The sequence below is a fragment of the Hippoglossus stenolepis genome, chromosome 16, assembly GCF_022539355.2.
Source record: "Hippoglossus stenolepis isolate QCI-W04-F060 chromosome 16, HSTE1.2, whole genome shotgun sequence".
In the NCBI taxonomy this organism is placed as follows: Eukaryota; Metazoa; Chordata; class Actinopteri; order Pleuronectiformes; family Pleuronectidae; genus Hippoglossus; species Hippoglossus stenolepis.
This window is the reverse complement of record NC_061498.1, coordinates 14,525,576-14,552,532: the sequence shown is the minus strand read 5'-3', so window position 1 is coordinate 14,552,532 and position 26,957 is coordinate 14,525,576. Positions and strand designations below refer to the sequence as shown.

The window sequence follows — 26,957 nt, the reverse complement described above, 5'->3', positions numbered from 1 at the left end:
GTGTCACTTGTTCCAGCATGGATAAAAACACTTAAAGTATTGATTTCGTTTTGTGTTGTTTGTTAGATTTCCGAGGCAAAGAGGAGCACTTGAAGGCAGCACTACTACTTGTATAACTTGAGGGTGGGACGGTGTGAACTCTTCCCCCTGAGGCAAAGCCACGGATACAAGGTTCCTACTTGCTCCTTTCTCTGCGGGACCATGAACTAACACTGGTAAGGGAACCAAAACAGGCTCTAGTTCATGTATAAAGTATAAATAGATCAACCATTAAAAAATACCACATAATGGTGGGTAGCTTCTATTATAACAGCTAACACTGTGGGACTTAGATCATTTAACTGTGTTTCAGCAGGTATAATTCACAAGAAGTATTACTAAGAATGCAAGAATACACTATATGCGCAGCAATCTGTCTTACAAAACAACTTTTATTGCAAGTGATGACATTAGCATTTCTTACATCCAATATTAATTACACAATGTCAGACTTATCACATGCAAAGTAAATTAAACAGCCTATACCACTCAATAGTTGCAGTGCTATTTGTGTTGGTCATGATGTGGAAATGAATATCATTTCTGCACTCTGTAACCTCATGGACACGGACAGTGGAAACTTCTGAATGTCAGTCACAACACATTTCTATAGCAACCCCCTTTTTTTTACGCCTGTAATTTTTGTTTTAAAGTCTCTTTTCTTTGGCGGGTAAAGGGAGACCACAGGACAGAACAGAACAGAACAGAGTGGATCTCTGATATACACTCAGCTGGTATTGAAGTACAAGAACACAAGGTTGTGCAAGACATTTAATGTAGGGAAAGAAATCAGCAAATCATAACATGTTCTTTTTCTTCTTTCAAAAACAAAATCAAACCTTACTGGCTGAAAGCTGGCTAAGACATTTCCAGAATACAATCACCTTGTCTGATATGAAACAAATAAAACAAGCAAATTCAAAGTGCAGTGGCAACTTAAATCCCTACGCTTCTGTAAGACTTTAACAATTACATGTCGAAAAGTGCAGTTCGAGAGAAGCTTTTTGCCGTTCTCTGCAGGGCGACAACGCAAAACCCCACATATCATACACAATACACACCCCCTGCACTCACACACATACACGTTTTCCATGGACCTTTCTTGAACGAATGAGAACACACCAATTATCAAACTTACAAAGTGCAAACAAAAGGAATGATTAAGCCATTTCTAATAACTGGTGCTTAATGCAGAGGCCAAATATTAGGTTTCAGTTTTGCAGTAACTCAAAGGAATGATTTCATCACATCTTTTCATGACAGTTCTCTCATCATTTCACCGCCTTCGAAACCCGGAGAGACATTTGTAGTGTTCGAGTGCTAGAAGAGCAACAGAAATGACAGAAATATACACTGTACAACAGTTGAAGAGAAACTGCAATCTAACGGCAAACTAGTCTACAGGACTTAAAGATCAACAGCCTCTGGGAATCATATTTTGTTAAGTTGTCCAGGCTGCACAGCAACAAGCGGAGCCATTCTAGTAGAGCAACTATGATAAAAGTAAGACTGATGAGGAGATTGTCACAGTGTTACAGTGGAATGAGACTTCATTAAGCGACTTAGGACTGAATGCAGGAACGCAGTAATTTGTTATGTCACATAGCCTTCCAAGGACAGGAATGTAAAATATCCATATAAATGTTTACATATACAGCTTTATACTATTAAACAGCATCTATACCAACATACTTGACAAAAGGATATTTAGTTGTTGGCTGTTAAATAACACTCTTATTCACATGTTTACATCCGCCGTGTCCCCCTTCACAGACCACCAGCTGGTCAGCACATGCCTGCCCACCTATTCCATGGCTTTCTATAAATCAGCCATTTACACAACACAGTATGAGAGCAGATGGACAGAGTTTAGAATGAGGAAATGCAGTATGAGAGCGACACAAGACCCACTGTGGCGTGTTATGTACAAATAGAGGGTCGATGGTGATGGTTGCGAGAGCATGGTTCGGTGGTTGGTTTGCAGGAAATCTTCAGACAGAACCGTGAGGTTCTTGAATGGAGCAGCAGACGTGGACCCGCTCAACATTCAATCTGTGACTGGAGCTGCCGGCGCAGGGTGAGGGTGCGCCGGTGAAGCTGCTGCATCTGCTGCATACGATCTCGCTGGCGGGCCAAGTTCTGGGGCATGGGGTAGCGCTGGCAGCCGTACAGGAAACGGTAGGGGATGCGGACATGGCATGCGGTGGCTCGGCAGCGAGGCTGAGGCATGGGCGGCAGCAGCATCCAGCGCTTTCTCTCGGCACAGTAGCGGTAAGCCTCTTTGCGGTACTGCTTGTCCACGTCGTCGCTGTTCTTCCAGCCTCCGATGATGAAGACGTCCTCATCGAAGTGGCAGATGGCTGCCCCCTCGATGCTGGTAACCTCTGGTGGCAGGCTCTCCAGGATCTCATCAGAGATGCGCAAGCTGATCTTCTGCTTGGCAACCTCATCCCGCACCGTGTAGCTCTTGGGGCAGCAGGAGGCCGTGTGGTAGAAGTTAGTGGGGGCCACGGCCATCTGGAAGATGCAGTAGTTGTCAATAAGAGGCAGGGAGTCGACATCCTGCCACTGGCGGCTCTCCGTGTCGTAACGTGTGGTCACCGTCTTCAGTCCATCGTCATTATCTGTATCGACAGGTGTGCGTGCCGTGATATACACATAGCGGTCCTCCACACTCACCGCCTTCACATCCCGTAGGATTTTGGGGGCAGCTTCCAGATTGTGCCACTTGTCTTGCTCGGGCTCGTACACACTGACATCTTTAAAACCTGGACTGAAGTTGCCATGGCCACCGATGCTGTACAGGATATCCTTGATGCAGGTGAGGCCAAAGGAATGCTTGCGTGTGGTCAAGTTGCTCACCTGCTCCCAGGTGTTACGATTGGGATTGTACCGCTCCACCGTCTTGGCAAAGCCCGGCTCCATAGAACCGGCTACGTAGACGTGGGACTCTGTGGCAGCGATAGCGTGACCGTCCAGGTGGTTGTGGATGTGCGGCAGGTTGACCCAGCGGTCCTCGTAAATGAAGTAGCCGACGCACTCGCTCAGGTAGTCCCCCCCTTCTGACACGCCGCCTACAACCATGATAACGTCCATGTTCTGGCCAAAGCGAGGCTGAAAGGAGGCCATGTGGGAGGACCAGAGCTCCATATCAGCTGACTTGAGGTTTTCAAAACGAATAGCGTGGCCCTCCACTGCCTCGGACACCAGCCGGAGACAGGCCTCGTTGGCGGCCACCAGGCGCTCATTCTTCACCACCCTGGTCAGGTAGGTGGGCTTGATTTGGGGCAGCCTCAGGAGGCGGAACAGCTCCTCAAAGTAGCGGCTCCGATCATCTGCGTTCTTCTGCACCCACTTCACCACCGCCTCAAACAGCACCTCCTCGGAGTCCACCGTGATCTCCGCGTCAGACAGCCAGTCGCGGACCAGGTGAAACGGCAGCGTGTAGAACTCCTCATCCTGGATCACCTTGTGGAAGTTGCGACGGATCATGTCCGCAGCCCGCAGAGCCAGCTGGTCCAGGGTGTACATGTGGGCCAGACTGTGCACGGCCACACAGTTGGTCAAGCTCAGCTTCTTCTTCAGGAACTCACCGCAGAAATCCTTCAGTTGCAGCAGCAGGAACCTAACATGGAACCAACAGAGAGAAATACAGTAGAGACCATGAACAGACCCTGATGAGTAGATACAATCATTCTGATTTGCCTGGTTAGGGGGCACACACAAACACAAACACAATTCCACACACACACACACACACACACACACACACACACACACACACACACACACACACACACACACAGTAAACAGCTAATACCTGTCAGCTAGCTCCAACACTTCATGTACATTACAGGTGCTCACGCGTATTTCCCCGGTGTACATGTACTGGATGACACTCTCCACAGTCTCCGCGTCCGGCCCCAGCTCGGAGCTCCACTCCTTCATCTCCACCCGCCCGGTCACAGACTCGGAGAACTGCCCTCCCAGCAGGGGGGTGAAGTAGTCGGTGGCCGCGGCCAGGACGGACCTGTGGGCAGAGAACTCGCAGCTCTGGACGCTCCCGCTGGCCGCCCCGCTGCTGAAGGCCAGCGTCACGTCGCAGAACAAGCCCTGCTTCCTCTGCTCGTTCTGCCGCCGCGACAGCTCCGAGCAGTGCGAGGAGGAGCTGAAGTCCTCGGCCTCTTCCGCGTCCCCGTCTCCTGCGAGGGCGCTGGGTGTGCCGCTGCCGCTGCTGCTGCCGCCGCTGCCGCTGCCGCCGCCGGCGCCGCCGCTGCTTCTGGTGGAGTCCTCCGGGTTGGGGGCCGCCGCTGCCATTGCGCTGCCGGCGCTGGAGGAGAGCAGTGCTGGGGAGAGAAGTGGACTAGAGGCGGAGAGGAGGCGACATACGCAGCCACACATACATGGAGTCAAAACAGACACGGACCCGGAAGCGCGTTTCTTCTTCGGCGTTTCACGTCGAGCGACTTAAAGGGGAACATACATGATGTCAAATTTACAACACATTCATCGGCACATTAATACCTGCGCGTTTATTATAATAACTCGATAATTATGAAAAATGGGCTCATTTTTTATTTATAATCAGGCAACAATTCGTACACACTACAAATGGCCGTGAGGGAGTCAGTAACGGAAGCTTCAGGAATCAACGAATAAGAACCTAACTTCCACTCGGTAAACAGACAGATTAAGTGACATGCGCAGTGGCTGAGAGGAGATGTTGACGTCTGCAGATGCAGAGCTGCTCTTTGCTCATGAGAGGAACTCACGGCTTCATGTGGTGGGTGAGGAGCTGGTGAGGAGGCCCAGAGGTCAGGCCTGCAGGCCCTGCACAGCCCGTACACTTAGATATATGTAGGCTGTGTTTATTTACAGTGGGGGGTATTTTAAATCCTTGTGATCCTGAGTAAAAAAACATTAAACCTTAAATGGTGCTTGGGTTAAATCGACCTCTTTCAAATTCTTACAAAAAATAAATATAAATATAATTGATTTAATTGATCTGAAACATCATGACCTTGGTTTATTTTGTGTTAAAATGAAATAAAAAAAGAATAATGGAGTACACATGCTACACACTTATGTACGGAGCCCCTGAGATCCCAAAAGATTGTTTATTTTTTTATCTTGGGCGCACAAGTTACTATCTTGTCCACACAAAATAAATATCTTAATATTATTATGTTATTAATTATTTTAAGATGTTATTATTTTAATCACTCAGATGCACACAACCACCAGATTTGTACCATAGCATGGTGAAAAGTCAGCTATTGAAGTTTAATTTTTCCCCTGAAAATGTGTCGCCTAGACAAAATGCACAATAGCTTATTCTTGTCATGCACACACCTTTAACTATCACGGTATTAGTTACACCCATGATTCAGTATACAGATTTCAAACTAACGTGCAAAAAAATGTAATAAAATCATTCCGATTTGCTCATGCACTCTAATTCAGTTTTCAAATGTACTGTTCCAAATTGCATCTATAAAAAAAAAGAAAGGTTAAAGGTTAACAAAAGACAACACTGTACAGACACAACACGAGAATGAAATTATACTGTTTTATTACATTACATCAGTTACATTTTATTTTACTCAATTACACAGTTGTCAACATACGACAGATAAGTACCGAGGCACACCGAGTTCACAATGAAACAGTTGGAAACTAAAAAACACTGACAACACAGCTGAGGTTCCTGGTTGTCCGCAGAACCTTTCTACAATTTTGTAACATTCACATAAAAGATGACACTGGTGATGGCTGCCACATATTTTCTTTTGAGCTTTAGAAAACACGGCGGAAATGTAGAATATTCTTTCATTTCAAAGGTGACTGCAGGAGAGAGTTCTGTCCTGCACGTTTAGTCTGATGATTATTAGCAGATTGTAAAAAGAAACTGGAAACAGACAGTGATGTGGAAAGTGAGACAAATTCTCGTAAATGGACACTTGTACCGTCTGTCTGTGTCATATTAACTGGTTTCAAGTCAAGATAATAAATTGGGCAATACTTAAGACTGGGCATGAAATGACCTTAAAATCTTTCTCTATCACAAAAACTAAACAACAGGATGGATTAATTGAATTAATTGAAAGAACATCTACTGAATGAATCGTGAAAATATAAAATATATATTGGTATTTAACTAGAATTAACTGCTGTCGAATAGTGCTGGCACAAATATATAATATTGACATTAACTTTGTAATGAAACAAGTACATTATTAACACAGAGCAAATCTAAAAAATAAAAAACAAAAATAACCTGAATAAAGGGATCATTACCAGATTGTGGGATCTTGCAAGATGCCCTAACTATTAAACTCGCTGTGAAAATTAAAAACAAATAAATTACATATTTATTTTTTCGCTCTTATGATTAACACCTCTTGACTTCCATTAAGACCTTGTAGAAAATACTCCAACATTTCGCACCAGCTGAGATACAGACTATATTTCCTGGGGGCAGCAGCTGCCAGACTCCTAAAATTGTCCCGTTCGCCACAATAAGCAGACTGCTCATTAAAAAAGATAATCAAAACTGAAACATTCCTGTACCTGTTAGATATGGATAAATCTATATATAAATAAAGCTCTGATCTACAGTGTGTTCTCATATTTAAAAGGCATTATTGCACTACATGTTCATCCTCTTTAGCGAGCTCGTGGTTTTTAAATGGCACAATCAATAGAGCTGCACAGAGATAGAGACACACATGCTGGGTTAATACAACAATATAATATTCGGGGGGTAAAACATCAGTACTTTAGTGTTGTAGCCATGAGAGCAAGTGGTGGTGGTGGTCAACACTTAAATAATCCACTGTAACTCTCTGACCTGATTCATCATCAATTCTCCCAAACACAAAGTTAGAGACCCCGACTCTGTTTCACTGGAGCTTCACAGTTCAGCGGCTTTTTACGGTTGTTCACAGAACTGCAGCACAAACTGGTTTACAAATCTAAAAACATAAAATTCTTATTTTCAGTACTTGTTTTTATACAACTACATTAATAGGAAAGTGTTCCCTATGTTACGCCACTGATGATGGATCACAGTATGGGTAGAAGGATTAATAAGATGGGGTTAGGGGACACCGCGGACAGGGGGCTGGATTTGTCCCTCCAGTTACATGGACATGTGTTCAGGGAGCACATAGGAGATGTCGTCCCAGGGGTGGCGGTAGAGACCCTGCTTCAGCCTCTTCTGGTCCAGGTAGTGTCCTGAGGAGATAGAAGACAGAAGCATTGTTTGACAAATAGAAAGTAAAAATCTGCAGAATAGTAGGTCTGTGCAGAGGAATGACTCACCAATGAATCCCATGCTGCGTCCCAGGACAAAGATGCCGTTCAGGGCGCCAATTTCCACAAACTCATCAGCTTCATCTCTGTGGAGGCAGAAAGGACAACAAGAAGAGGGGTGAATTTAAACTTACAATACGTAACTTCCGCCATTAGGGGTCTCTCAATCAAATACCAACAGAATAATCCTGATCCATTACAAGTGATCAATACAAACAAAAATTAAACATCCGGTTACATTGAATGAAATTGGTGGTTTCCTCTGGGTTAAAACATTGTTGGAAACATTTTGGATAATGTAAGTAGACAAGTCAACAGATTATAAATAGGTCTGGTTGTTTGTAGAAATTGTGATGGAAGAATTGTTACATATTATATCTTTACAAGACGACTGCATAACTCTAGTTATTTTATCCATATTGGTGAAGTGATTCCGAATCAAATGGTTCGATGACCGACTGATTATTTCCGTCCAACGACTCCTATTAGTCTGAGAATTCCTTCTAAACCGTTAATTCTGCAATTGTACAAATACTCCTTACACTTGTAGGCCGTCCAGTGTATCAGTATATATATTAGCTCACCTTGTGAAACCACCACATGTCCTGAGCAGGTCCACAAAGGCCACACCGATGAAGCCGTCCACATTCAAGATCAGGTTGGGTTTCTAATTCCACAAAGCAGACAAAAGAGCATCATGTAATTTAAAAGACGGTGTATAAATAATTATTCTAGCGAGATGATGAAATAATTCATCTTACCTTGGATGTGGTGATCTTCTCTACATCTAGAGCGTAGTCCAGCATCTGGGTGGAGGGGAAGTGCTGCTTCACATAGTCCTTCAAGATCTGGACTCTCATGTCTGGATTGTTAATCTGAGGAGACACACAATCCCTTTTGATTGTTAGGAAATAAAACCTACATTTTTAAATAACACTTAAATTACTTGATTTCTCTAGTTCTCATGCTTTACTTGGTTCTGGCCTCAAAGCTTCTTGATTGATAGAGAATTTATGAGAAATTCCTAAAGTTAATATATAATTCTGCTGCTGTCCACAAAGGATGTGCACATTCTTAGGAGCTGTGACACTCACCGACTTGACTCTGTGTCCAATGCCCATGATCAGTTTTCCATCCTTTTTCATCTTGTTTACGAACTCCATCGGCAGCATGCCGCTGTCGAAAGCCTTGCTGAACTGCTTTGCTGCAGCGTCCAGGGCGCCTCCGAAGCGGTCACCCTGAAGGGACAACAAGGGATAAAATAAATGTATATTCACTTTTGATTTTTTGCAGTAAATGCATCACCGGGAGCAGGATCTTACAATGGTGAGGAGCCCGGAGGTGAGGCTGGAGATGAGATCTTTGCCAGCTCGCGCGCAGACAATAGTGTTGTGGGCACCAGAGACAGCGGGGCCGTGATCTGCAGTCACCATCAGGCACATCTCAATGAACTGGCAGGCGTACCTCGGCAACCTGCAAACAAAGGGAAGGAAACAACACATGATTTTGTGGTTCAAGAATTTTTAAAGCGTTTGTTTACAGCAAGGTTAAGAGGCCGACCTCCTCTGGAACCACAGCAGACCCAGAGTTCCTCCCAGGCCTATTTCTGACTTGAAGACCTCAGTGATGGGCATGCCCGCGTAGATGAGCTCCTGACCTCTCTCGTCACAGATGCTGGTCATGAAGGAGGCGGGCTTACGGATCAGACCGAGCTCCTGCAAGGCAAAAAGACACGAAGAGGAAAAGAAAAACGTCACTTCATACAGTCATAGTTTATGCTGTGTTGCAAATGATTTGGTCAAAGGTTTCGCATTTTAACGACTAGTGCAGTGGCCATTGTAAACCTGCCGGGTGGGTGATGCTGGTTACAGCTTTTCTTGCTGAACCCGTAAAAGTGACCTGTAGTAATTGAGCTGGTGAGAGTAAAGACCTGCTGCTGGACTCAGTCCACAGAACCAAGAGGCCCTGCAAACCTCTGCTGCATACAGAGCTGTTCACCTGTTTATTTAAAGTTTAGTGAAGCTCAACTCAGGACGCAGAACCCTGAATTGGAGAATCAGTTGTTATTGTCGTGAATGAGCTGTTGTCATGATTGACAAGTCGCTGCTTCTAGAGAGCTCAGGTTGATTCAAAGTTTATTAATATTGAACATATCACATGTGTCCAAATTGTTCCAAATTTGACACCTCCTTGGGCCCTTAACAAAACGTAATTCTTAATATAGTAAGATATGATTTGGTCAAGTGTTTCTGCATTTCAAGTATGTTGACAATAAAAAAGTCAGCTAGTAAGCCAACAAACAAACAGACCTTATTAAAAAACATGTACTATTTGATATACTCACTCGTGCCCAGGAGTAATCCATTGGCACAGTGGGAGGAGGCATCTCTTCGGCTGGCTGGATAACTCCTTTGGCAACAAGGTCGTCATAAACAGATCTGCATGGATGAAAGAATTTCTTTTTTAACAATCTGAAAATTATGTCCTGGGGTATTATAATCTTAGCACGATGAACTCAAGTAATCAACATGACTGTGCACGGACTTGATTATCTCGCCCAGCTCATCAAAGCTCTTTGGGACGAAGGCACCAGCTTCTTTCAGAGCGTTGTTCTTAGCCACTGCCGTCTCAGAGGCCTGGTTTGCGCAGGCTCCTGCATGGCCGAACTGAACCTGTGGGGGAGCGAAAGGTGCAGCATGGGTCAGATATGTCATTAAACAACACATATTCCTTAAAATGTCTCATTATGTCCTCTCACCTCTGAGGTGAACATGGTGGCACAGGTGCCAATACACCAGCAGACCACTGGCTTTGTGATCCTGCCCTGTTTAATAGCCTGGCAGATCTTGTACTCCTCTGTGCCTCCGATCTGTGGAAGGAAGCAACAGATACTTGATGTAGCAAAAATGAAAAATCAATAACTGTCTAAAGCGTTGGCCAGCAGCGTTTGTAGATTCTTTCCTCACCTCCCCCAGGACAACAATCATTTTTACTCCAGGAGTGTCTTGGTAGCGAAGCACATGGTCAGTAAACACAGATCCTGGGTATCTGCGGAGGAGTCCAGAGTTACACACCGATTCAAATACACAGGATCCTACCTGCTGGAGGTAAAAGTCACGTACCTGTCCCCGCCGATCGCCACGCCTTCAAAAACGCCATCAGTGGTACGGGAGATGATGTTGTTGAGTTCGTTGGACATGCCGCCCGAGCGGGACACATAGGCCACGCTGCCTGGACGATAGAGTTTGGAGGCAAGGATGTTATCCAGCATGCCCCCTGTGTTCCCGATTTTGAAACAGCCAGGCTTGATTCCCCCAACCTGAAAAAATAAGAAAATAAACAGGGATTTGCTGAGAGGAGAGAAAACAGAGGAGAAATCTTGAGCACTTTTGTGAAAACTGAGGCGAGACTTACGGTTGCTGGTCCGATGATCGTGACGCCCTTCTCATCTGCTGCCTTGATGATCTTCCTGGTATGGGCTTCGGGGATGCCCTCAGCGATGATGGCAATGGTTTGAATCTGGAAGTAATTGGAAAGAAATGGTTAATGTTTGAAGCCCGTGTGAATATTTTTTAGCTTCCAGATGGTAAAGAATTGTATTTACCTGTGGGTACTGCAGGGTCTCCATGGTGCTGTCAAAGGCAGAACGCAGAGACGCAAAGCTGATGAGCACGTCCACATCGGGGTGCTTCTTCATGGCGTCACTCATGTTCTTGTACACAGGGATGAGGATCTCTTTATGGCCCCAATAGAACTTCTGCTTGTGGTCTCCACTGGAAGAACAGCCAGGTAGAAGGTGATTAGTCACAGAGTGAAGGTACAATCAGGAGCTATTACATCGCCAGCGCACTACAGTTAAGGTAACAGACAGAAGAGGCTTACGTGAACGGGTAGACCATAGCTGCGACAGACGGCTCACTTCTGGAGCAGACGTAGTCAAAGTCCAGCATGCCTTGCACTGCCCGGGTCTGCATACCCCACACTATGGACTTGGTTTGTTTGCTGAAGAGGGTCGCTGCCTTGACTACAGGGAAAGGAAAGTTGTTACAGACAGATACTGACGACAAGAGGAAGACAGGAATTGTCATCACCACAAAGCTCAGGACGCTTTATGGGTCGAGTATAATAAATAATAATAAATAACAATAAATAATACTGCTTCTACCTGGTTTTATACTGCTTCTATGAATTACTACAACAACATAATAGGAAAACGTGTTATCTTTTAGAAGATGTATGAGATTAGATGTGTATGTGTGGGATTGCTGTCAAAAACTGTCAATTTCAGAATTATTAAATATGGATTGCAGTGTCCTCCTACTGTCCAGAGAGGGAGCTATAATACCTCAATTCAACCAAGCATGATCACAGGGCTTCTACCAATTGTACTGCCCATGTCAGAAAGTCTCAGGGTATTGTGCAAATATTTCCTAATGCAGTAATGTGTGTGTTTGTGTGTGTGTGTGTGTGTGTGTGTGTGTGTGTGTGTGTGTGTGTGTGTGTGTGTGTGTGTGTGTGTGTGTGTGTGTGTGTGTGTGTGTGTGTGCTAACCAATAGGAGTTCCGCTTTTGGCCTTCTTGGCCGGCGAGCTCTGTACCCCGTTTCTGTTGTCTGAGAAAGATGCAGTTCTGCTGGATGCTGGAGTCTGGACATGAAAAGAAAAGAACAAAAACAATGACTATCACTTTTATTTTGTGATACTGTGCAATCATCTGTATTATACATGTACGATATTCCATCTCCTCGTCTTCTATACATCTAATTCTGCATTTGAAGCCAATGGTGTGCACACATGGGAGGGCGCACGCACTCCTTGCTGAAAGCCCACGCATTGGACTTTCTTAATGGATGCCTCGAGGCAGTCGCAGTGTGTAACTGTGTCTCACCACTAAAGCACTGCAATGCTCTTACACAAAAGGAGCCATTGGGCTTCTGATAATCTGGTTCAGTAAAAGGACAGTGATGACTCAAAGAGAGACATGCAAGTCTTCTGCTCACTGCCTCCACAATGCTCCACACTATCCCTGCACAGTGAGCCTACAGGACAACACGAAGGCCAGTGTGTGTCCGCGGAGCCAGTGTGTGCCATACCGATGTGCTGCCGCTGGAGTTGAGCAGGAAGTTGGCGGTGTGGGCCGCAACAGGAGGCTGGTTGGGGATTGGCCTGTGGCCCAGTGCCATGCCAACAATGGCTGTCATGTGGGTTTCTGTGCCAAAGACATGAATGGGGATTCCAGTGGTCTTGCCTGAGGAGAGGGGGCAGAAGAAAATTTGGTTTAAAACTCTTTAAGACACACTGGCTTGAGATTTAGAAGACTCTAGTGCGTAACATACCAACTTCTCCCATCACTCTGAGACCTTCCTGGTAGTTGGGGCCTCCACGACGGACAAAAATGGTGACCTCATGCTCCTTTAGAGGCACCTGATAGTCCCTCATGGCTCTAACAATCCCCTGGCAAAGTCAAGTATACACACTGTAATTAACTTGACAGTGGACACAGTAAAATAAAGCAACAAAAATCAACAAAATCATACTGTACCTTAAATGTAGCTGCAACATTTGTGAAGTTTGCAATGCTTCCTCCAATGATTAAAACCTTTCCTGGAAAATATCAATACATTGAGATGTTATTATAAGGGTGGAGAGAACATCTACTTCCATTATACAGAATAAAATCGGACACAGCAGTTTCCCCACCATCAGGGTGCTTCTCTCTGGTCATCAGCGACAGGATGGTTTTGGCGTAGTCGTAGGTCTGCTGTTCGCTGGGTGCTCCTGAATACTCTCCGTAATTGGCCAGCTCGTCGACGCCACCCAGGTCACAGATTGTGTCACTGCAGAGAAGTTTACATTGGTCACACAGAGGAATAAGCAAAAACTGCTATTCTATCTGCTCGGCTGGGTAATTCTTTGCAGCACCAACAATAAACCGAAAAAAGATCAAACTTAGAGTGCACTTAGGGAATCTTTCCATTTATTTTGATTTATAACTGCACTGTAAACTGACACAACAACTTGGATTGCACAGAGGGAATAATTAGTCATGGCTGATGTGTCTGCATGTCACGCTTTACACACACAACAGACGGCTGAGCTCAACCCTCCAGACTCCCAGCAGCATCTCAGAATCCATTTGAGCTTTCAGCTGAACGGGCAGAGTCTGAGCTGTCTCACAACAGCACTGATGGTATCGTCCCCTAATGCAAAACCCAATTATGCGTAGTGTAATCAATATAATGAGGATAAAGTCAGGGGACGACTTAAGAAACAAAAAAAACAACATTGAAATTACTGATACATGGTTACCGGTGTCTTATTTATTCAGGATAGATGGGAGCAGCAGGCATGCGCCACTTTTGTGTTGCCAGAATGACCACGCCCCCTTTTGGGTGAAAACAAACACTCTGAAAGTGGTAGCGACCAACTGGAAACACTAATGGCACTATGTCTAAAAGATGCTGGGTCACATTTTGTGTATCAAAAAATAATAAAAGGAAACAGAGATGTGTGGCTTTAGGTCATGTGTTCAGGTGTACGTCTGTGGCAAACACTTCATCACAGGTTAGTTAATGATGTTAAAGTTGACAGTTATAAACTTGAAAGTCAATTATTGATTGATTATTTAGATGAAGGCTGACTAAAGGGACACTCGGCAACCCTTATCATTTGTCTATGCAACGACACCAATCGTTAACACGCAACAACATCATTTTAATATTTGCCTAACTATTCATAGGACTTTGGCCTAAAAATAAATACAGATTCCTTATTTTATGCTGTTAAACTAGCAAACACGTCGGAATTTGTATTTGCAGCAGGTGCAAAAACCTCAAAACGGGCAAAGTACCCGGATTGGCAGCTCTCATCTGTTGGATTAACATAGTTGGGTCTTGCTCTGGCTCTGTAAAGCCCCTTTCCCACTGGTCAAAAAGCCTTACATCTGGTTTTTGTCTGCAATTAATCTGCATTCACTCCCAGGTCAAATAACTCTATACGCAGGGTTTTATCGGATCTGATCGGCAGTGATGGAAACCTAACACCTAGATGAATGTGCTATTGGCAAATGAAAGGGTCCCTCAGCTTTTAGCACATTCATGGCAATAAATATGATGCACTGGGGACAGAATCTGGGGAAATGGGAAAGGAGTACCTGTACACCACTGAGGCACCTCCTCCTGCCACCATGGTCCAGATCCTGCCTCGGGGGTTGAGCAGGGTGAGTTTGAGGCTGGCACCGCTCTTAGCATCCAGGTCGGCGATGTAGGCCTCCTGCAAAAATCAAGAGAAAAGGTCAGTGAAGAGGAGAGAGAAGGGTTACATGACATCTGAAGAGCTGGGAGGTCAATCAGAGCAGGGCCTTCATGAGCACTACTTCAATTCATTGCCTGGGCTCGTGCCAATGTTAAAGAGCCAAACAGTGGAAATACTGAATAGATATTAACAGCGATGGAGGATGTGTTGTACATCAGTGGCTGTTTGTGACAGCCAGGGCCACAGCTGGTGGCTGATGGTAAAAAAAAGCTCACAATCAAAGACACTCGCAGTTCCCCATCTCCACTTTCGACTCACAGCGAACCAATTAGAGCAGCCCGTCTGCTACACAGACAGACCGTCTCTCAAACAAGCTCCTACACGTCGGCCAGAAATAGAAAAGGGTTTCCTGTATACACAACATTTTACACACTTCTTTATTTGCATCCACATTATTGACCTGTTATTGTGATGCAGGTTATTCAACACTAACTATATATAAGAGGCGGCATTAATATGTACAGGTCTCTAACACACGTCGCTCGACTAGGAGTCATAACAGCACCTGTGTTTTCATACAGCCTTTCCTCATTAAGTCAACATGTGGCAGCGAGGACAGTGCAGGCTGCTACAGAGCAGGAGTGGACAGGAATTTTTATGAAATCCACTTTACAGAATGAAACATGCATAATCTCAGGTGAACCTACATAGAGTCTGGGTCATAGCTTACCTCCTTTATTTAACGGTAAAATAATTAAATCCACATTCTTTTACTGTATATCTCATAAGAATCAAATTCTAAATGATAAAAATAATGTTAAGTCACTTCTAATATTGGTCATTTTACATCCACACCAGAGCGTGTTTTTTCCCCAGTGGACGCCCACACCAGCTCTTTGACGCTGACAGATTGAAATCTGATGCTCTGCTGGAGGTTTGTCTCCAGTCGTCCCTCACCTCAGGATAGGCCTCCCTGCCGAAAGGTGGAGGGAACTCCACATCGCCCCACTTGGCCTTGCAGATGTAGTCGGCTGTGGCATCAATCTTGGCCGCCATGTCCAGCACGTACACACCATCTTTTGTGACCACTGAGGAGGAGAAGACATGTTAGCGTCTATAGCTGCGCAAAGTAAAAAATAAAAAAACACCCTCATAATGAGATTCACTTTTCAGACACGAACTCAGGATAAGTGGGTCCCGGTATTATCCAGACTTTGCCTTTCACATATGAAGAATACAGCAGGAGATTGTCCAAGTCACATGAGTTAACTACAACCGGGAAATCTCTGGAGCGTTCAGGTGAGGAGTGGCGTCTGGGTAGTTCATGCAGGAGGCAGAACATGAAGTATAAATTCTTCTGCATTTTTGCTTGTAGCTTATCAACACCGGTGTCGGCTCGTATCGCCAAAAGCTCTTAAATTTGGTCTCCCCAAGTTGACATCTTCTTCTGTGTCTTCTAGATGTATGGCACATTTTTTCAACCTGATTTATGTTGTTTTCTTTTCTTTTTTTCAGTTTTGTGTCTGTTACAAGTGTCAATGCCCCCCCTCGCTTGTGGGGAATTCTCCAGGCAATATCCTGTTGTTTTCCCATATGGGCTCACTTGGACTTTCTCTGAGTGTTTACCAGGGGGCTTGCAGGAAAAACTCTGACTCTGACATTTGCATTCTCATATACAGCCTCTCTGGATAATTTCAGGAGAATATCCAGAGTTCAGCGCGTGTCTGAAAAGCAGCTGATGTTAGCACAGGGTCTGAGCTTTAAATAGGACAAGGCAAAACTGGAGAGGACTGTGATCTGGCACAAGTGACCCACAACCTTCCTGCTGTCTGTGCAGGAGGTGGAAAGGAAGTGGAGTTGGGGCGGAGGTGGTGCGACATCAAAGCATGGCGAGCTAGTCTCAGCGTCCCCAAACACATCCTCAGCACCAGCTGCCAGGGGGCATGTACTGGTGCCCAATTACTCCATTATAAACATACGCTGCCTTCATCAAACAGCAAGTGCATGAATTATTCACTCATTTCCTCCCTCAGTGTTCAAATGTTGCAGAATCAACATCAAGATGACGGTTTTTTATAGTGCATTGATGTTTTCTTATTATGATCCCTTTCCAATTCCATAATCGGATGAGACATTTATGAATCTGTGTTGGAATAAATCCCAATTGCTTCTGAAGACATAGCTTGTCATGTTACTGGGGATTTTTAGTAAAGATAAGAAGCACTTACCCAATGGGTTGATCTCCAGGTACGTGAAGAACAGGTCTTCATACAGGTTGAAGAGTCCAACGATGAAACTGGCCAGAACCCTGCAGGGAGACGACATTCAGCGCATGAAACGTGATTTTTAGGATCTTCTGCTGCAGCATTAGTGTTTTTTGAGGATGTCTGGTTTCTTGTATTGAATTATCAAATGTTATAATCACATTTGCGCAACAAAAATGAGTCAATCAACAGAAAAAGAAACTTAAACATTGATAATCGTCAAATGAGTAACTTCTCAAACAAAACAGAAGCATGAACTTGTACAACCGTCTTAAATATGAGTATCTTCTGCATCTTTCTCTTTTCATATGATTGTAATTTAAAAAAAAAAACATTGATTAATTTGGGTTAAATTATTGAAGATTATTTAAATGAAAATAGTTTCAGCCCTAAGTCGTGTATCTATGTAGAAAAAGTCAAACTTTAAGAGCGTAGAAAAAGAAAACTGAATTAACAATAACCCATTTAATTATCTTCAGACTTACTAAACGTTTACAACACTCTTTTTGATATATGCACCGTTTTTAATGTTTGGTTTGGAATTAATTATAATTTTTTTTAAATTGATATATATTTCAACATTTGAAATTCATGCTGTATATGTTTAACTTATATTTAAACTAAAAACAAAGTTCAAGTCATAGGTATTTAAATGTCACACTATTTTAAATATATATGTATTAAATATTATATATATATATATATATATACAGTTAAATACAGTTAAAGTCATGAGTATTTAGTTCATGAAGTGTCACAGGATTTCTATTACGTGACAGAACATGTCAGATGTGCGGTTTTATAAATGGCTTATGCAATAGAATGTCCCTGTGCTGCTGAGCGGGCAGCTGTATATTGTGGCCATTATATTTTCCACATAATTCAAACCATGTCAAATAACAGGCAATATCATTGAGGGATTGTTGAGGCTGGGCTGGACAGGAAACAGTGTACCTGTAAATTAGCTGCAGAGACACTGATGTAAGAGGAGGGGAAATCTAATTTGTTTCCTCCTTCAACTGTCAAAACAGAGCCGTGAGGAGTGTCTGGGGGGGTGGGGGGGTAACTGCAAGAGGAGGGGGAGGTGGTGGTAGAGGTGGAGGAGGGCGGCAGTATTTTTGCTCTCCTCTGTCAATTATTGAGGCAGCCGGGAGCCTTTTGTAAGCACGTCGGCCTGTTGTCAGGACTCAGACTGGCCCCTGGGAGAAAACTGTGACCCAGACCCAGAGTGACTCAGCTTCCCCTGTCTGATTGTGACGGGACAGCAGGGAAAAAAAACGGCAGAGTGCTGCTCTTGTTTTCCGTCTGAGGGGAGGATGAGGAGACAGAGTGTAAGGGGGTGAGGTGAGGGGGTGAGATGGTGGTTGGCAGAGCGAGTCCTGGGGCGGCTTCTTCAATGTCAGCCAAGACAGCGAGTCCGGCCAGAGTCGGCCGTCACAGGAGCGCCAGCGGAGAGATTGATAGGAGTGGGGTTGGAGGGGCGGAGGGGGGGGCCACTGTATCGTACTGCTCTGAAAGCAGCTGTAGTGGAAAAAAGGGATGGGGGTGGAGGCTGATCGAAGAAAGGCGACGCAGAGGAGGGAATTTGTCATTTGTGTAATGGAAACCCCTCCACCCATCTCTTACTGCTCCCCCCACGTTTACTGCCAATATCAAAGTGCTCTCTCCCTTACGTCAGTTGAGTCACGCCTTAGTTTTCTATCTTTGGTCAAGAGTTTAACAACGTAATGGATCATGCAGACTTTTTTTTTTGCCTTTTTTAGTAGGTTATTATTGCTGAGCAATAGGTTGCGAGCAAATATATTTTTAGTTTAGATTTATACCCACATCTGTGCTGGAAATTGCCTTTTTTTTTTAAAGCATAAATTGTTTAACTGTTACTCAGTTACTCCTTCAAAATAAGATACATTTCTTCATTTGAAAATCAGTTTGAAGCAAATCATGTATTCTCATCTAATTTGAAAATAAAAGGATGATTTTGGGAGTATAAGACAAATATATATTGGTTGGTATTAGGCTTTTTATATGAACTATCCCTACAACACCACATCACGCACGCAACAAAAATTGCCAGTGGAGAATAAACGAATCTCAGACAGAATCTTATATTTCACTCGTTTCCATAATTGACAGAAGTCCCCATTCAATTCCTTCCAGTATCCAACTTACTTTCTCTTGTCGTTGGGTACGTGTGTCAGCAGCCCCTTCATCACAGAGTCTTCGCTGATCTTTTCATCCACACCAATTAGCAGCTTCCTTGCCTTGGCGTCAACGTCTCCTACGTCCACCCCTCCCTCATGGTGAAACAGCACGTAGTCGCCCTCTCGGGTGGCGTAGATGCACACGTAGAACTCTTCCTCCTGAACAAAGGACATTTACAAAGATTGTCAATTAATAAATGTCATTTCATTAATCACAACTACTCGTATTAATTAGTTGGACAAATGAATCACCCATTAAATATGACACATTTAATGAATGCTTTACCTGCTTGTGGGCGACAAATGGCTCGATGAGGAAGTTCTTGAGAATTCCTTTGGCTTTTCCAACCTGAGGATCATAAGCAAAATAATTTCTTTAAAAATGAAAAAGGGCATTTTAAAACACTATTGACAATAAGGACACTACAGCTGCTCTGGGGTTAGTAGATAGAGGACGATTCCATATTTACAAATTCATTCCTTATTTTCAGACATAATTCTGTTGCTGGACTGTTACCAAACACGGCCACCACATGGCACCAGCGAATACATTACGTACACGTTAGAATGGAAAAGAAAAGAAAATGGGGTTACGCATAAATCAAAGTCTCACTAACAGAGGCACAGCTCATTTGGCAAAGCTGTCACTGATCCTTTGTTAAAAGGCCAAAAAGCAAACAGTAACCAGGGACTGGCTGAGTGCGGCCAGCCGGGGAAAACAGAAACATAATTATAATAGGGGGCGAGAAGGAGTTGCCATTTTGAAGAGTGGAAATAGAAAGCAGGTTGATGATGGATGGAAACAATAGAAAGGCTATCTGATTGAAAAGGGCACAGGGGACTCTCAGACCTACTTGCATAAATGAACAGACAGCTCTGTTACTGCCTCTCAGAGAAACAAAATCGTGAATACAATTTGTGTGCATGAGATTCAGTTTAACCACGTGGTAACATGATTACACAAATTAGGAAGTGAAGCAATATTGTTTTATAGCAGTTTTAGGGCACGGACAATTTTGTACACGTAGGAGCCGGAAGGAATTTTTTTTTTATGCAGCCCTAAGGGTTAGGGAAACAGATTTAGGAGCCATGCTAGCAACCCTGTAAGGCTGCACTTCGAGCTAAATCCAAATACTAACGCCGTGCTACTGTGCTCAAGTATAACAATCTCTGATGTTCAGTAGGTATAACATTTACCATTTTTAACATCTTAGCTTAGCATGTTAGCATACTAACATTTGCTAATTAGCTGTCATCGCAAAGAAGACAGATAGAAATGTATTAATAATATATATCAAAATGTTTGACAAAGATTTGAACTGACTATGCTGGTTGATAAAAGGTTATAATTGATCAGGTGGAGCATATCAATGTGTAAAACTGTCTTTCAATTTTAATGATAATTTACCTGTGTAGATTCTTCAACTCTACTAAATGACTTTTATTCTCTGGAGGACAACGAAGATAACATGACCAGTTGAGCTGAGACACCGTCTGCAACACAGCTCTGACTTCATTTATTCTTATTTACTGCCACCAGCAACTGCTGACAGTTTCATCTGCGAAGAGATACATCCATGCAATCTCAGTGGTGCAACACAGACACACACACACACACACACACACTACTCTTCTTCAAGACTTTATGAACCGTCCTCGTTTCTCCAGAACTGATGTCTTGGTTTATGAGGCGAGGCGGCGTCTCTGTGGCTCAGTGATGAATCTTTTGTGTGGTGGTCATGCTGACTGGAGAGACGGAGCGACTGTTTATTCACTTGCAGCACTTGCTTCAGCTGACTGGACTGATTTACAACCAGCAGACTAACACTAAACCCTTAAGCAATCTAGGTATGGGGCAAAACAAAACACACACAGAAACGCAGCAATGTAAAATGTGAGAGGGAGGGTGAAGGAGAGGGCAACGGGAGGAGGGTCTGAATAAAGGACTGGATCATATTGATCGGAGGACTGCTCAGCAAAGTGCACACCCGTGAATAGAGGGGTCGGTGGGGGTAATAGGCTGAGAAACAGCAGAGAGGGAGAAGGTGGGTGACGTACGGTTGTCTCCCTCATTAGGCGGGACTTCAGCCACTCTCTGACGCCATTCAGGTCCAGGTTGACGCCGACCAGGCCCAGCTTTCCTCGTCTCTTGATCAGCTGGTCCGGCTTCACCACCAACCTCTGGTGGAAAAAAAGACAAAAACACATGCTGCATGTCAACAATACAAACAGATGTCACCAGTTATGCCTAAAAGCGTCAGAAGGATTTGTTGACTGATTGAAATAAATATATCAAATAGACAGGCTTTAGCAGATGATTTCTGAAGCTTCTCTGCGAAATTTACATCATGACAGAATATTAATTTGATGAAAGCAATAATAATGGCTTAGCACATGGCATTCAAACTCAATTCATTAAAATGTCACCGTCTGTTTGAGTTAGTTTTTTGGGGGGTTATATCTACCCACTAATTTGTCTACAATGTAGAAGCACAACATTTGTTTTGTTGCAGCAATGATCTGAGCTGATTTGAAGAAGTTGTGTGTCTGAAGATTGTGTCGGTTGCTTAACAGACCTCTCACTAACGACGAGGAATAATTCTGAAGACATTTCAAATAGACCATCCATTGCTCTTAGTTAGTTGCCTCTAGATTTAACTAGAGCTGGAAAGATGCTTTTTTGAAAACAATCTATGCTAATTTCAGGGTTTTGCTCAGCAATTAATCTAGAAAATAACTGGCAGATTAAACGTTAATTTAAAAGGCATCAGTTGCAGCCCTCGATTGAATAAACATGAATTAATGGATTTTAGATTAAGGCAAATGTTTCAAAGTCAGTCACTGATCAGGAATTATTCATGTGTGCCATTAACTGCACTTGAAAAATTGCACTGAAACATAAAGCTTGCGTGTCGATGCTTGTTCATTCTTGTCATCTTGATTCACTGCATGGAACTACAGATATTTGCCCATTTAGTCATGTTATCACTCAAATATCTGGTCTCATCATAAAAATCCCAGGCTGCCAAATAATATCCATCACCTGAAAGCTGAGCTGCGCATTATTTACGAAGGAATCTCTCACACACGTCATTCCTCCATCTGACACGAATGCTAAATTTACTCATCCAACCACCACCAGCGAAGCCCTGCATCCTCTCACTTGCAAGCCAGATAAACAGAATGACTTATGACAGCGGAGCCATTAGTATCTGGGTGCTCGCCAGTGAGCGATGGAACAGAGGGCCGAGGGTGAAAGTTAATGCAATTTCCCAATCAATTCAATGGGAGCACATATCTCTGTGTATCTGCCCGCCGCATCCTCCCGGACCTTCCAGATATAAAAAACAACCTTCAGCCGCAATCTAGAGACGGAGGGGGAAATAACATTGTACCTTGAAAGATGAGTCACAGAGTGATTCAATTAGCTTCTATTACAACCCCGCCTATCTGCTACAACTTCGCTATGAAGACCAGCAAGAGCAGCACAAGGTAGAGACCAAGAAGCAGGACACCACCCTATGCCTCTAGTATTTGCATTAAAATCCCCACCTCTGCTGATTTCCATGAGTGAATTTCTAAAGTGAGAATTTCTCCACATTTTCCTCTTTAGTTCTTTTGCAAGTTATTGCTGCTGGATGACATTCCCGTCTGTGACGTCAGCTAACAAGCATCGAGAGACCGCTCCGCCGCCAGCCTAAGTAAATGTCTCTATGAGAGGAGATCATTATCCACAAGGAGACTGTGCTTTAATGGCATTACACTAACACTAACACTAACACTAATACACTAACTGTCCGTGCAGGTAAAGAACATTTTATTTAGTCGTGAACACACTTTTCCACCATCACGACTGATTCTATGCTCTTACCTCTGTGAGCAGCCATGGGTGGTCTTTCGCCAGTTGGTCAAAGTCGGTCTCGGGCGTCACTTGGGCGTAGCGGAATCTGTTCTGGACAGTCGCCGATGTGCAGATGTGCTTGTACAGGAACTCTTTCCCTGTCTGCTCGGAGATGGCTTTGGCTGACATGACTAAATTCGTCTAGACTGGTCCGAGAGGAAAGAGAGGCAGACAGAGAGATGAGATGGATTAATGTAGAGATGTGTATGGATGGATGGGCCATAAGCACAACAGTTTAAAACGACAGGCATTCATTTCACACATTCATAGACATCACTCCCCTAAATATATCAGATTTTTTCACCAAGATCCGTTAATTATTCCCTGGGAAATTGATGAAAGTGCCCAGAAGACACACTCTCTCTCTCTCTCAATGATAACAAAGCTGAAAAATGTCTCTGGAATGCACGCCAACATTTTATAGGCTCCTTCTTGGCCCATTCCCCATCCTTCCAATAAGTGTGTGTGGAAATCCATTCAGTAGTTTGTGCGCAATCCTGCTGATAAACAAACAATCCAAAACACAGACAGGGGCAAAAACATGACTTCTGTCAGAAATGTCAAGAAATGGTCGGGTAACTACGTGTTTGAGAGACAGCTCTGCAATTTGTATTCCCATGAGATATACAAAAACAAACTGAAGAAAAGAAACGTTAACATAATGAAATGTTACTGCACAGAATTGAGAGAGATAGAAGCTAGAAAACCAGATTACATACAAACTGCATATTCAGGCTTCTGTCACATCTGCAGTGACAGACAAGAAAGCCCGTGAAGCTAAATCCAACATAACTGGCCTCAGGTTTTTTTTATTTTTTTATGTGGTATTGGGCACTTGTTGCACCCTGAAACAATCACACTCTTGCTGGAGCTGCATCACAGTCTGTGCACAGCTGGACTTCAGCCTCAGCTTTAACTGACGTAACCCGCTATCGTTATCATCAGAGCTGGAAATCAGCCCAGGCCATAGACTGGATCTAGACACATCAAGTGATAAGGAAATTGTTTTTTTTTTGGTGCATGGATTTCTTTTATTTGAGTGGCAGAACGTGAGAGAAAGCAATAAACTCAATAACCTGTAATGGCATCTGTATATTTTACTGCTACAGGGCGGAGTTATGACCTTTATCCTTTGGATTTACACAGTGATGTCATGTTCGACACACACGGATCCACACAGGACACACAGGAGTTTTCACAGCATCATTTGGGATAATCACTCATCTCCCAGCAATAACGTCATACTTTTTCTTACAGGCTTTTTCTTACAGGCTATTTTCTTACTTCTTCTCTCTTTTTCTGTACAGACGACACACATGGAACAACATGGAATCGTTTCTGTTCAATGGCGAAACCAAGATCAGAAAAAGAACTGACGAGGTTAAACAAGCACTTGCAAAAATATGGTGGAGCCGGTGTCCAGATCACAGACCTGTCACTGGTGTGTGTGCCGTCACATCAGGTCTCGCCATTTTCAATCTTATTTAAAGTGCGACCTTTTTAATCTTTCTTTAACTTCATCTTGAGTCTGTCTAATGATTCTGTTAATGTCCATCATTATTTTTACTTTGTCTGTCGTTGCCTTTTACTGTGTTTTTGTTATCTACAAATGTTATTTCTAACATTATCTCATCTTTTATACGTGCTCAAGTTGCCTTCCTTTGCCATGATTGGTAAACACTTTGGCTCAACCCCTGTTTTTTAACGTGCTAAATAAATAAAGGTTTTTGGGATAATAAAGCAATTAAAGCACATCTGGGCATTTCTCAAGACATTTTATAGCTGAAAATATGAACGATTTAATGCAGCACTCACTGTTGCACACACTCGAACAAGCACATAGAATAAACGGAGAGACTGGAGGACAGGATGCCCAAACAGTATGTTGGTTAATACTTCTCAAACATGTCGTCCCTATGTTACCATCTCTAATCAAATGGAGACCAGTAGAGAAACATGGCCCATTAAGGCTTTTATACACCAAGGCCTTCCCTAATTACCACCTCTCAAAGCCTGACAACCACGGAGCACTGTGTAACCTTGCAGGGATGAAGCACCTGCTCTGACTGTTCCTTTCATTAGGCTGAGAGCCCTGATGTCGCCTCAAACTGTAATCCCCTCCCTCTTCTCTACGCTGCACCCCTGGCAGCCACTGCTTAAATGGATTAATGGGACTGTCATGGACCTTTCTCACTATTGATCATCGTTGTCCCTGAGTCATCACGGCGCTAGTTCCAGACCAGGCCTACGTGGTTCATCCAGAGCCCATCCTCGGTCCATGTATCAAACACTTGCTCCGCACAATCTTAGCTGTCAGGTGTTAAATATCCACAAACAGCGATAAACACACCAGTTCAGATGATGCACAGTCACATTAAAAAAAAAAACACATACAACAGGAGATGACGGCGAGATTATGGATGTTCCAATACATCATCGGAAAAATACCTCAGATACTGCAGAAAATACTAGGTCTGGCCCCGGCATCTCGTTAAGCATTTAAAGATCCATGACACAGTTATAAACATTTTTTTAATTTTTTTTTTATGAATTGTTATTTATTCCTAGATTTATTTAGTCGTGAAGTTGCTGCTGCACTGTTTCATACTATTACTGTGTTGTTTATAACTTGAAAGGTCTGCACTCTAACAGCTATTTAAAAGAAAGTAGATGTTGTGTATCCCGAAATGCATTTGTTTTTGTTCCTTTCGGTTATGACTGTCAAATTGGATAATAGTTCTATGGCGTTCAGCCTTTGTACACAGTTATTTTTCAAAGGGTTTAATCTGACAATGACAGCAATCATCACGTCCATACAGGGTAAGTAGCACATAGGTGTCGAAATACTAGGAGTGGGACAAAATATAGACACGGCAATGTATCGTTTGTCCCGACTCATGAGATGCGATTATGGATATGCTGCCACCAAATAACCATGTCTACTTAGATTTTTATAAACATACATACATACATACATACATACATACATACATACATACATACATACAGTTTGGACTTTTACCAGTTTATGGTTATTTTACATTGGAATGATGTTTGTGTCTGTGAAACCAAACCGACACCAAATTGCAGTGATTAAATGCACAGAGTCTGTACTTTACCTCTTTAGGGGCATTAAGTGTTCTTCTTCAGTTAGATATCGTGATGTATCGTTATATGAGGGTCTAACAATATGTCGATTATCGCAAAATCGCTGCATCATGCAGTCGCGAGCCATGTATCGCGAGTTACCCTATGATTCCCAGCCCTTTGAATACGATACATCAGTTATGAATATTTTTATTTTAATGCACAGGTATCAGATCGATACTCTGCCATCACGCAAAGTCCAGATATCGTCAAATGAAAAATTATCGGTCCATCTCTGGAAAAACAAAAAGATTACATTTGTAGCTTCATGTTCACTTTCTTCAACTAACTATATAAAAAAAAGATTTAGATTTATTTATTTAAACAACCAAACCTGCTGCAGTCTGCAGATCAGGACTCAGTCTGTACTTTTTCATTCATTCATTTACAAACTGGTCAGACAGCAGTGCTCCTGTCTCAGTGTGAGATAATCACCACTCAATGACAACTCGTATTCACACCTCCTGGTAACTATGAGGTAACAAGAGTTCAGGTTCAACGTGGGCTGAGCTGCTCAACTTGTTTTGTATCACCTGATCGTTCAGAGTCAGAGGAAAGGCAGAGTTACAGGAAGTCAAATACAAAATAGACACTTCATTCAGAAGCAGTGATTTGTTTACCTTGCTTTAGATTCTCTTCTGACAGCGGTAGAGATGTGTTTCTGAGGCCGGATGAGGGATTTCTCTCCGCGGTGCAGCTGCTTCTCTGTGGCCGCCTGACTGTGGAGGAGACCGGTGCTGCGGGAGGCTGCAGCTTCCTGGGAGTTTTGTCTCCATCGCCCATCTGACGATAGGTTGGCTGATGTTTCCTGGCCTCCGATTGGCTCGTTCCACACCATG

General features: G+C 43.4%; 2 protein-coding genes across 4 annotated transcripts; both read right to left on the bottom strand.

The window, feature by feature from the left end:
* Window positions 1-411: 411 nt before the first annotated feature.
* Window positions 412-4,656, bottom strand: LOC118123024 (kelch-like protein 11). 2 transcript variants are annotated; one of them, XM_035180077.2, is made up of 2 exons: window positions 3,860-4,656; window positions 412-3,676 (listed from the first exon to the last, which is right to left on the bottom strand). In XM_035180077.2, the coding sequence occupies exons 1-2, from the start codon at window positions 4,438-4,440 to the stop codon at window positions 2,080-2,082; spliced, it is 2,178 nt and encodes a 725-aa protein (XP_035035968.2). In that variant the 5' UTR covers window positions 4,441-4,656; the 3' UTR covers window positions 412-2,079. The 2 variants fall into 2 exon arrangements, with proteins under 2 accessions (XP_035035968.2, XP_035035970.2); XM_035180079.2 differs by having other exon boundaries at window positions 412-3,664.
* A 938-nt stretch (window positions 4,657-5,594) lies between these two features.
* On the bottom strand, window positions 5,595-26,894 carry aclya (ATP citrate lyase a). Of its 2 annotated transcripts, none has more exons than XM_035180076.2 (28): window positions 26,739-26,894; window positions 22,942-23,117; window positions 21,129-21,251; window positions 19,357-19,419; window positions 19,039-19,229; window positions 16,834-16,913; window positions 15,563-15,693; window positions 14,505-14,623; window positions 13,052-13,188; window positions 12,894-12,955; window positions 12,688-12,805; window positions 12,445-12,599; window positions 11,905-11,998; window positions 11,236-11,377; window positions 10,958-11,126; window positions 10,768-10,872; window positions 10,476-10,672; window positions 10,320-10,401; window positions 10,112-10,222; window positions 9,898-10,025; window positions 9,698-9,791; window positions 8,914-9,068; window positions 8,676-8,826; window positions 8,448-8,591; window positions 8,115-8,228; window positions 7,938-8,020; window positions 7,363-7,439; window positions 5,595-7,275 (listed from the first exon to the last, which is right to left on the bottom strand). In XM_035180076.2, the coding sequence occupies exons 2-28, from the start codon at window positions 23,098-23,100 to the stop codon at window positions 7,181-7,183; spliced, it is 3,279 nt and encodes a 1,092-aa protein (XP_035035967.1). In that variant the 5' UTR covers window positions 23,101-23,117; window positions 26,739-26,894; the 3' UTR covers window positions 5,595-7,180. The 2 variants fall into 2 exon arrangements, with proteins under 2 accessions (XP_035035967.1, XP_035035966.1); XM_035180075.2 differs by having other exon boundaries at window positions 22,942-23,112; window positions 26,739-26,871.
* Between the last annotated feature and the right edge of the window lie 63 nt (window positions 26,895-26,957).